The following is a 12,034-nucleotide window of genomic DNA, read 5'->3' on the forward strand; positions in this document are numbered from 1 at the left end:
CTTAAATGTCTGATGGAGAATTATCTCAACAGTGACACCACCAACAATTTAGTAGGGAACTACAATTTGATGGGTTTGGATGAAGGAACAAAGGCACTTAAGCCAACACATACTGTAAGCATTTCTTTTATTTTTCGTAATATAAAGAAGCATACATCATTCATTATTTTCAGTACAACTCAAATTGTACACCAACAAAAAATATCAGTGTACACAGACATTTATGAATCTGACACAATGGGACTCATGACATTTTGCTCTGCTGGTATTGCACTTTGAATAGGCTTGAATTAAGGCACAGTAAAAACAAAATCATTTAGTGCTTCTACAGCAGATGTCTTTTTAAACACATTGCTACATGACATAAAACTAGTTTCTCTAGCTTATGTATATACACATGAAGAAAGGAAAAATGCATGCACTAGAAGGCTTAGATTTCAAAAAATTTGTTGCTTCATAATATACAAATAAAGTAGTTTAAAGATGTAAACAAATTGCATGCACATAAACTAGAGCAAAATCTTTAATACAGTATCTGAAAGCTCTTATGTTTAAATAAAAAATATAACTTACTAGTACTCAATATTTATGTGCCATTTTTGTCCTGTAGAAATTAAAAGTTCGGGGTTCTTTTTGCTTCACACACTGGCAGCGTGTATGTTGACAAGACAGACAGATATGGCTTTTGTATTACACAACACAACAACAAGAGGAAGCTTCTCCTATTCCATTTAGATGCAGCATCCAAGGTATTTTCCAGTCAAGGAAAGCAAGAACAAAGAATCCAATAGGATTCATGCTACACTTTGGGAAAGCTGCAAGTTTCAGCTGCCCTTTCTGGAGACATTTTGTTGAAGGTAAATTATTAAAAGCTAAAACAACAACAAAAAAAAGAGTCTGAATGAACCAAGTTTCACTTTCCACTCCAAACATTACAGAATGAAAATTAATTCCCCCCCGCCCCCACGCTCCCCGTGGCTGTGATAGCTGAAGTGCTCTTGGATTGCCTCACGGGTTAACTAGGTGGCAATATTTCAACAAGTACCCTGAAATCAAGCTTCCTTCTCTTTCCTAGGGAAATTGTATCGTTTTTATTTCTCTTTGGTGTTGGGCAGGAGAATTTTTCAAATTAAATACAGGAACAAGTATCACTCCCACACCTACTGTGTCCAGCTGAGAAGGCACATTTACTACTGCGTGGATGGCAAGGGAAGACTGTTTTATTAAGCGGCACAGTGTTTAGTATTACTTCCCTTCCCTCTTCCCCCCACCCCCCAAAGGGTCTTTTGGTTAAACCAGATAGAGTTCTACATAGCGACTTCCCAGGAGCCGTCCATTTTTCTCAGCCACTGCTTTCTTAGCCAGGTCCAGGCTCGGAAAAGTCACCAATGCTTCTCCACTGGGCTGGCCACTAAAGTTGTAAAGCACGAGAATGGAATCTGTGTGGAGCTGCAGGGACAGAAGAACACAAGGAGAAGGACTTAAAACTAAAGGCCACAAATGGAGGCTCTTTCCCTGACACGGAGTACTCTTGTGGATCTATGTAATTACTTAAGATCAATAGAAAGGTAGTTCAGAGTTTCATACATAAACACTTCATCTGTCAGCGGTTTGTAGCCAAGAGGATCTGGAGCCTAAGTCTGGAGGCGAGTAAGAGGCAGGATAGTGAACGGAGATCTGGTTTTTAGTTCAGAGCAGAAGGAACTTGAATTCTGCTGGTGTACAAGTCAGAAAGATTCAGAAGTAGCGCCATGAGGAGAGTCCAGGACCGAAGTACTGCAGATTACTTCGATTTAAGGTTACTGAGGCCATGCGTCTACACTAGGGTAGCTAAGCCACCGTGCAATAGATACAAACAACAGTGACAGAAGGTGGGGGACAGGGTTCCATTGCCGCGGGAATTCCACCTCCCCAAGTGATGGTTAGATAGGGTGTCAGAAGCATTTTTCCATCAACCTAGTTGCAGCTACCCTGGGGTTAGGTTGGCATAGCTACTGTACTCAGGTATGAAATGTAGACTAGTCCAAGACAGAAGAGGTACAAAAATTAGTGACTGGGAGGCCAAGAAAGGAATGAGATCTCAGCCTGCAGTGAAGTATGCTTGTGCTACCTGGTTTACAGGCCAAGAGAAACAGAAGGACTAGTTAAATAGCATGAATACTAACTCTAAAGAAAAAAAAATGCAGACAGTGATACCAGAAAGAGAAGTAGAAATAGAGCAGCCATGAGAGGGCAAGATGCATGAGCATTAACAGAACCAAATTATCCCCTCAAAACAAAAAAGGAAAATCTGGAGTTGCACTTGCATTGAATCAAAGGAACCTTTGTTAATATGGAGGGGAGGGGAGAGGAGCAGAAAGAGTGGTGGGAAATGAGACTATTCTATCATGGTAGTGAATTGCTTCAGATGACATACTGGCCCTGGTACATTCAAGGGTTTAACTCAAAATATTAAACATAAAATTCACTTGGCAGATGTGCTCCAGCTTGCCTATGCCGCCGCCCCCCCAATACCAGACATCCTTGAAGCTCTTGCAGGGTAAATTTGGAAATCTCATTCATATAATTGGTTTAATAATTCTGAACCTAGTTAAGAAATCAAACATTGAAGCCGCAAAAACTCTGAATACAAAATGGGCTCAATTCAGTGCCAGAAAGAATACTTGAAAAGTTAGAAAACTACAATTTTGTTGGTTTTTTTTGGTTTGTTTAACTAGAGAGTTATTAAGCTTAATACTTGCTTTGTGGAGTTTGCATCCTTCAGACGTAGAAGATAAATATTCACAGCCCTCAAAAATGATGTTACCATATATTCTTGTTACAGTTAAAAAATGGCAAAATCACTTTTTGGTTACCTCCCATACAAGTTTCTGTTCAACTTTAAATTAATTTCTTACATGTAGAAGTAAAGCCAGCACATCCCAGAACTTCATGGTAGGCAATAAACACAGTCTTTAGTTCTAAGCAACAGATCTTGTTAGGAACTAGTGGTACTAAACAGGACAGTTAGCACAGATGCTATTAGATCCATTCAGAGATACATTTCCCCATCCAGAAACAAGGTGAATTAGGAAAGCAGCATGCAGAAAAATCTTCAGGGACCTTAAATAAAAATTCCTGTAAGAAACCCATGTTAGCTTTAGAAATCAGCATTATAGATTTTAGATTACTAATGCACTTAAAAAGGAAGCAGCACTTGGCTTGGGTAGGCAAAATTATATTGGTCCTGTTTTAAAACAAATCAGAAATTTCTTCACCAATGTCTGTGATTGCGAACCTCTGGCAGATTAAGTCACGGCTACAGTATAGAGCGGTGAGTCATGAGTATGAGTTTCATACTCCAGGCCCAAATACAACTGAGAACATATGGTAAGTATGGGTACACCAGTGAGCAAAAAGCAGCTTCTGTAGTCACTTTTGTTTTTAAATCAGTTTTCCTGCTACTGATATTGATGTAAAAACCTGTATGGAAGGTGAACAGAACAAGCTGCAGAGTCTGCAAGAGACAGAACTGCCTGTGTTTGATTAACTCTTTTCTGAGCTCGTTTATGTTCACTTTAAGACACTAACCTATAGCTTTCGTTTAGATGCTTTAAGTAAACACATTGGCTGTGTCTACATTGGCACCCTTTTCCGGAAAAGGGATGCTAATGAGACAAGTCGGAATTGCAAATGCCGCAGGGGATTTAAATATCCCCCGCGGCATTTGCATGAACATGGCTGCCGCTTTTTTCCGGCTTGGGGCTTTGAGGGAGAAAAGCACCACTCTAGACGGGATCTTTTGGAAAATAAAGCCTTTTCCGGAAGATCCCTTATTCCTCTTAAAATCAGGAATAAGGGATCTTCCGGAAAAGGCTTTATTTTCCAAAAGATCCCGTCTAGAGTGGTGCTTTTCTCCCTCAAAGCCCCAAGCTGGAAAAAAGCGGCAGCCATGTTCATGCAAATGCCGCGGGGGATATTTAAATCCCCTGCGGCATTTGCAATTCCGACTTGTCTCATCTGCATCCCTTTTCCGGAAAAGGGTGCCAATGTAGACACAGCCATTCATGTTAGGAATTACAGCTGGGAGGAGAATGACATGCTCACACATTGTCTCTGGATGGTTTGCACCAGAAATGTTCCACATTGCCTGAGACTGCATAATGTTAATACACCACTCATTCTGTAGTCAGTCTAGGAGACCTTAGCTCCTCTCTGACTTCAGCAAGGCCCTGATTTTAACCCCACTTTCCAGAGGATATGAGTGAAATACAAGATGGGGAAAATAACTTACCTAGGATCACAGAGTCAATGGATCTGCTCAGAATGAACCAGAAATTTTCCTGTCCCCACTTTTGTAAACATTACACCGCACTGCCTCCAGATGAGTTGCTCCCCAATAGGTGTGAGATTTTTCCATGCCACGGTCCTTACTTCACACACACACACACACACACACACACACACACACACACACCCCTTTACAGAATAGCTGCTCTAACCTGATGACTGACTCTTTGTAAGTCATCGGTTTTGAAATAACAACAGTATACATCATGGGGTGGGGTAGGAGGAGGAGGCAGAGAATCCAGGAGGACTAATCAGTAGGTTTTTAAAAGGGAGATACTTGATATTATGGAAATCATTAACACTTTCTAGGTCCTATCAAAATTGTGCGTTACAATCACACAAATGCCAAAATTCATTGTTGTTACAATTAACATCAAGGCATAACATTTTGACATTTGTTACTAGAGATGTAAAAATACAAGTGTGTAGCCGCTACACAACATAGCGGTTCCCTATGCTGAGCGCTCTGTAGTATAAAGCTTCAATAAGCTTTATACTGCAGAGACCACAACGAAGCCTCCCCAGCACGTAACCTGGGGTGGGGAGTAAGGATCTTAAATTTCAAATAATAGGTTAATCAAATAGTCAAAGCAAATTAGTCGATATGGGCACCTGTGCCTTTGAAATGTAGCAATAGTCCCAGGGTTGTTGCTACACTTCAAAGGCGAAAGTGCTGCGGGGAGCACAGGTCCAGCAGGGAACTGCAACGGGCTCCCTGCTCTCTGCAGTGTTTCAAAGTTGCAGCACCACATGGAGCCCAGGGTTTGGCCCTGGGCTCCACATGGCACTGCCGCTTTGAAGTGCCCCCTCCTCCTCCTTGTTGACTCTTTCTGATGCTAGTGAATACTAGTGGAAAGGGGGTAATTTTAGAAGGTAAAATAAAAAAAGAACAAGTTAAAAATCACCTAGAAAAGTTAGATGTCTGCACGTCACCAGGGCCTGATGAAATGCATCCTAGAATACTCAAGGAGCTGATAGCTAGAGGCTCAGATACCTCCTCTATCATCTTTGGGAAATCATGGGAGACAGGAGAGATTCCAGAGGACTGGAAAAGGGCAAATATAGTGCCCATCTATAGAAAGGGAAATAAGAACAACCCAGGAAACTACAGACCAGTTAGTTTAACTTCTGTGCCAGGGAAAATAATGGAGCAAGTAATTAAGGAAATCATCTGTAAACACTTGGAAAGTGGAAAGGTGATAGGGAACAGCCTGCAAGGATTTGTAAAGAACAAATCAGGTCAAACCAATCTGATAGCTTTCTTTAATAGGATAACGAGTCTTGTGGATAAGGGAGAAGCAGTAGATGTGGCGTACCTAGACTTTAGTAAGGCGTTTGATACAGTTTCGCATGATATTCTTATCAATAAATTAGGGAAATACAACTTAGAGGGGGCTACTATAAGGTGGGTGCATAACTGGCTGGATAACCGTACTCAGAGTGTAGTTATTAATGGTTCACAATCCTTCTGGTAAGGCATAACAAGTGGGGTTCTGCAGGGGTTTGTTTTGGGACCGGGTCTGTTCAATATCTTCATCAACGATTTAGATATTGGCATAGAAAGTACGCTTATTAAGTTTGCAGATGATACCAAGCTGAGAGGGATTGCGACTAATCTGGATGGTAGGGTCACAATTCAAAATGACCTGGTCAAATTGGAGAAATGGTCTGAGATAAATAGGATGAATTTTAATAAAGACAAATGCAAAGTGCTCCACTTAGGAAGGAACAATCAGTTTCACACATATAGAATGGGAAGCGACGGTCTGGGAAGGAGTACGGCAGAAAGGGATCTAGGGGTGATAGTGGACCACAAGTTAAATATGAGTCAGCAGTGTGATACTGTTGCAAAGAAAGCAAACATGATTCTGGGATGTATTAACAGGTGTGTTGTGAGCAAGACACGAGAAGTCATTCTTCTGCTCTACTCTGCACTGGTTAGGTCTCAATTGGAGTATTGTGTCCAGTTCTGGGCACCGCATTTCAAAAAAGATGTGGAAAAATTGGAGAAGGTCCAGAGAAGAGCAAAGAGAATGATTAAAGCTCTAGAGAACATGACCTATGAGGGAAGGCTGAAGGAATTAGGTTTGTTTAGTTTAGAAAAGAGAAGAGTGAGGGGACATGATAGCAGTTTTCAGGTATCTAAAAGGGTGTCATAAGGATGAGGGAGAAAACTTGTTCTATCCTCAGAGGCCAAGATGAACAAGAAGCAATGGGCTTAAACTGCAGCAAGGGAGGTTTAGGTTGGACATTAGGGAAAAGTTTCTAACTGTCGGGGGAGTCAAACTCTGGAATAAATTGCCCAGGGAGGTTGTGGAATCTCCATCTCTGGAGACATTTAAGAATAGGTTAGATAAATGTCTATCAGGGACGGTCTAGACAGTACTGGGTCCTGCCATGAGGGCAGGGGACTGGACTTGATGACCTCTGGAGGTCCCTTCCAGTCCTAGTATTCTATGATTCTATGATAGAGACAGCGAAGGGATGGGATGGGATGGGGGGGGGGGGGAGAGAAGAGGAGAGAAGAGACATCTGATAAGCATTTGTTTATTGGATAGTCGACTAGTCGTTTGCTTCACCAGTGGGGAGGAGGAGGAGGAGCAGGGAGCTGACACAGACAAGGGCTGCTCCTGTGGACCCCACTGGGCTGGCACAGCTCCCTACCCAGGGCAGGCAGGGATCTTCGAGGCCCTACCAGTTAACCTTTTACATCTCTGCTCAAAAACTCACTAAAAAAACTTCAACATTAACGGAATATTTACATGCATAATTAAAAAAAATAGGGCCATTTGAGCTCACAAATGATTGCTTTGGTTACTCTTCCATAAAGAATTAGAATAATAATTTTTAAAAACAAATCTCACTGTATTTGGAAAAGAAAGTTGATTAGCTTAGTATTTAAGATTCAGGAACAAACTTTTTATATGGGAATAAAGCAACATGTAACTTAAGTATCTAGTACTGAGCAGGGAACCTGTACAAAGCTTATGGAATTATCTGTGGGCTTACGAACACGTGTCTTGGGGCAAAAGTGAATTTTACCCGAGAAAGAATCCAAAGTTTCCAGGATCCAGGGTGAAACTGCCTCCCCTATCCTGCTTTGTTTCCTTTTAAATTCTGAAGTTGTTCCACTCATATTGTTAAGTCAGAAGAATACTTTGAACCTACAGCATAATAAAGGTATCTTAATATTGTTTTGTGTGCTCAAATTGCACAATTTTTTCTATAGCTATCTACTCTTTTTTATAGGTTCATTAAAAGTTCTAATAATTTAATCAATATCCATTACACCTTTCAAATGTCTGTTAGGTCAAAGTGCATTATTAACAAGTTTACTCACACACACATAAAGGGAACTTGCCCTCTAGTTCGTACTAGGGGAGGCAAATGAAACATACCGAAGTTGCTAACGAAGCACGGGATTTAACTATCTGGCGCTTGATTAGCATATTCGCGTCTGGTCGCTATTTTAAAATGCCGGTAGCCTGAATTAACTTGCCACGTGTAGATGCGGTAGTCCGATCAAAAATCCTTCCCTCGAATTAACTGTTACTCCTCGTGCAATGAGAAGTAACAGTTAATGTGAGGGAAGAGTTTTGGATCGGACTACCGCATCTACACGCGGTGAGTTAATTAGGGCTACCGGCATTTTAAAATGGCGACCGGCCGCAAATATGCTAATCAAGCACAGGATATTTAAATCCTGCGCTTCATTAGCAACTTCGGTATGCTTCATTTGCCTCCCCTAGTCCAAACTAGAGGGCAAGTGTAGACATACCCAAAGAAAACAAACACCCTTATTGACAGAGCAACATTCCAGGCACAGTCCGAGGAATAGGGAACTCACTGGTATAAAATGAGTAAGAGGTATCGGAGAAACATTCACTTCTAGACAACTATACAGTGTAAGAAAGGAGAATAGTGGGAGAGAAACCATAAAAAAAATGTTTTTGTATTTTTTTCAAGTCCAAGTTAGCAAAAGTTTTCTTGCTATGTTCAAAGCCTCACATGAAGCACACAGCAAAGTCACAAGCCACTGCAAAAGTTTCACAGAAATTTCCTTGTACAAAGCCAAGCCAAGCTGTCACAACCTCCACCATTTACCACTGCTGTCCCATCAGCCTTTGATCACAGAAGTAGCCTCAGTTTCACCAGATTAGTTGATTTTTTTTTCCAAAAAAGGGGAACAGGAGCAGGAAAGGTTAGAGCAAAGTTCCCAAACACAAGCTAGGAAGGAAAAACAATCTCCACATCACCAAGCCCTTCATTTCCCATTGGAGACCCAGCTTCTGCCAGTCCCATCTTACCTTCTGTAGAAGTTACAAACAGTTACAAACAGACCCACTCTTTCGGTGCTTGTAACACACTCCTTGCTTGATCGTTCAGCTGAATAAGGCCATTGTAGTCATCAGGTGCATACTACAGTACAAGTGCGATACATGACAATCAGCAATGGGAAGGAACAGTTCTTGTGCAGCAAGCCACACAGACCACATTTGCAACCTCCTTAAAGGACATCAGCTGAAGTAACTGGCAGGAGACAAAGTGAATTTGACACACACAGCTTATAAGCAATCAGTGAAATACGTTACTTGAGGAGTTGGAGGCAGTTTTATGAAAGAAATATGGGAGTGGTTATATACTGAATATAAGAGCTTTTGTAATGCAAGTCTTCCTTAAGGAAATTTAAACAAATACCCTTTTCCTCTTAATATTCACCTGACAACAGCAAGTAGATAGAGAATTACGTGCCAAGTGACAAATGATATCGAGTCTGTATATCTCTGAGAGGTGCCATGTTACAACAAAATTTCCTGAGGATTGGAGAACATGCTTTCTGGACTCCACAAATTGACAGCAGGAGAGACCAGGGTCCCAATTTTGATCTCACTTACAAGGGTGTTTCTCTACTTCAGAGGAATAGAGTTGCTCTGGTGAAAAATCCAGTGTGAGGCCTTGTCTACACATAAACGCAGAAGTTGTACATCTATGCCAACACAGCAGAGCTAAAGCCATACAACTCCCCACCTCCAATCCCAAAGTGGATGCATTTTTACAGATAGAAAAATGCTCGTATAGTTATACACTTACTCCCCATGCAGGATGAAGAATAAGCTTTACCAGTGTAAAGTACTTTGATGGATATACATGACTCCATACTGGGGTTGGGCCAGTATAACCATTTTGATAAAAAGAAGAAGAAAAAAAAAAATCACATCTCTAACCAATAAAGTTAGACCAGTACAAAAGCTGTACATATAGTAGGCCTAGGAAAAGAAAATCAGGTTTAAGATCTTAACCATGCATGAGAAGGACCTGCTGTTACAAGGGACTTGCTGTTACAAGGTTCTAAAGTCATAAAACAAATTCTAGTTGATGATACCAAATGTTGGTTTATGCAGCATCTCTCCAGAAGCTTACATACTGGAAAGAAAAATCTCAGCGATCACTTGAATATGTTAACTATTGCAATGGATCAAGTTATTTTTCAGCCAAGAGGAACGCATAACCCAGTTTGCATTATATCCTTTTTGCAAGAAGCAGAAGAATTTTCTTTTTTTGAAATGGCTTCCTTTACATGCATTGGTAAGATTACACTTTCCCCAAGTGCACACAGTTCTATTGATATACTGCCCTTTGTAGCTTTTGATACAGAAAATGTCTCCTGCCAGTTTATAAGGAAGAATAAATATTGCATTTATAAAAGAAAAAAAGAGACAATACTTATATAGCAACCTATAAGTGAAATTTGAACATAATAGCATACATCTACCACACATAGCAACATCCAAAAGCCCAAAGACCATAAGAGAAAGAACCCCCTCAATCTTCACTACAAATTTCTAGCCATCTTCACATCTAGACCCACTCCATTAAATACAAACATAAGGTTTTCTCTAGATAGTCTCTACCAACGCAACAAGGCTGTGCAAATATTAAATTATCAGCTACCAGACCTGCCCTTGAAATCACATCTACAAAAAGTCAGTTTGTTCTTTGGAAGGAATGTCTCAATATAGTACATACTTTAGATATTATAGACTAGCAGCACATTTACAGTAGGTAAAGCCCTCACGCCTATAGTAAATTTTGTATTTAAGAAGTGTACTTGAAATGCATAAGCAAGTTACACAGTACCAGAAACATCAAGAAAATGGTACAGTATAAAGCATAATCTTGACTTTTATTAAAAAGTTGCATATTTAGAGGACAGACATGTAGGAGGGGAGAAATTAAACAAACAAAGGTTATGGAATAGTAAGTGCTTCTGAATAGCTCCAGATTAAAAACCAACAACATTACAGTCATTACATACCAAATTAGGGAAATAATGCAACAGAAGAGGTACTACAAAAGGCTATGTGTCTCCAGAGAGAAAATGACAGCTATTCTAAACTAGCTGAGACAGGGCATTAAATAAGCATTTCAGATGTTGGCTATATTTCAGAAGCCTCCTAAATCAGCAAGGCCAAAGTAGAATACTATTGGACTGGATGACAAAAAGTGGAAGAACCCGTGTGTCCAAAGTAGAATTAGTGTTGCAAGCTTTGAATGCTGGGACATAACATTAGCATTAAGCCTCTAAATTTAGGCTTAAAACTTTTCCAGGCCCTTACCAACTTAAGACTGTGGAAGAGTTAAAATGAACTATTATCACTTTGCCAGAAGTCAGCCAATGCCACATATTGTACGGATGACAAAAAGCAAGCTTCCATAGGTCAACTTCAGAAGCAGACAGCTCCAATACAATTGCCGAGATCCGTTTCCTGCTGTTGAAAAGCTGTGTTAGCAATAGCATATTCTTTGCCTTTGTTTGTTCATATAGGCAAAAGGTAACACTTTCAAGTAATTCAGAAATCCTGTTTCCATTGCAAGTCAATAGTAGATAAGGCAGTATGAGAATCCCAGATAAGATGACCAGCTGTGAACTTGCAGAGCAGGATGTCATTTCAAATAGCAACTGGAATAGTTATTTCAAATGGATCCTTTGACAGATCACGTTTGGCCCCAGCACATTTGCCCTGAACACAGATGTTGCACTTTCAAAGACATCCACGTTCATATGCATGTTTAACTCACTCAAACCTGGAGGTTTACTGAGAAAAGCTAATTCTCAACTGCACTGCAGCAGCAGCTGATCCTCATTATCCAATTATTCATCAGTGAAACAAAAATTGAAAATGGCTTTTCCATCAGCATCTCTTTCTTGCCTCCCTTTTACAGAATAGTTTTGTTTACTGAAAAAAGATGAAGCAGAGGGAGCAGCTTTTCAGAGAGCATTTGATCTTTACTTCAGTCTAGGACAAAGTGATTCCTTTTTCACCCCGAGGTGATCATCGACAGACCCAATGAAGTTAGTGGGGAAGAGACACATGAAGAGAGCCAAGAGGCAGCTGCACTCACCACTAACATAGGATTTTTTTAAAGGGTTCCTTATTGAACCCTGACAATCAAGGGCAACAGGAAATGGTACCTATATGCACTACTGGTATTTCAGAGGGCAGGTAGAGTGAGACCTTATTGTGGCATAAAGTTTGTAGCAAGAAGGTAACCTGCAAGCAGAAAGTAATGCAAAGTAATAGCAGGGGTTGGATCTTTTCAGGCAAGAAAAAAAAAAATGGCAGAAGTGGTCACAGACAAGAGACTCAGAACAGGAGAAAATGCATCCAGTAGATGCATCCATAGCCCCCCCCCTTACGATAGT

At 40.5% G+C, this 12,034-nt stretch overlaps 1 protein-coding gene across 4 annotated transcripts in view; it reads right to left on the reverse strand.

Moving 5' to 3' along the window:
- Positions 1-267: 267 nt before the first annotated feature.
- The window catches only part of ESRP2 (epithelial splicing regulatory protein 2), a 78,416-nt gene continuing 66,649 nt past the window's right edge, over positions 268-12,034 (reverse strand). For 2 of the 4 annotated variants that reach the window (XM_014570754.3, XM_006117637.4), the window contains exons 16-17: positions 8,637-8,748; positions 1,311-1,449 (exon numbers count right to left, since the gene is read on the reverse strand). In XM_014570754.3, the coding sequence (XP_014426240.1) occupies positions 8,659-8,748 (90 nt within the window). In that variant the 3' untranslated portion in view covers positions 1,311-1,449; positions 8,637-8,658. Of the gene's footprint in view, positions 1,450-8,636; positions 8,749-12,034 lie in introns of all 4 variants that reach the window. The other 2 variants (XM_006117636.4, XM_006117635.4) reach the window with 1 other exon arrangement.

Source organism: Pelodiscus sinensis, chromosome 12 (assembly GCF_049634645.1).
Source record: "Pelodiscus sinensis isolate JC-2024 chromosome 12, ASM4963464v1, whole genome shotgun sequence".
NCBI classification, from domain to species: Eukaryota; Metazoa; Chordata; order Testudines; family Trionychidae; genus Pelodiscus; species Pelodiscus sinensis.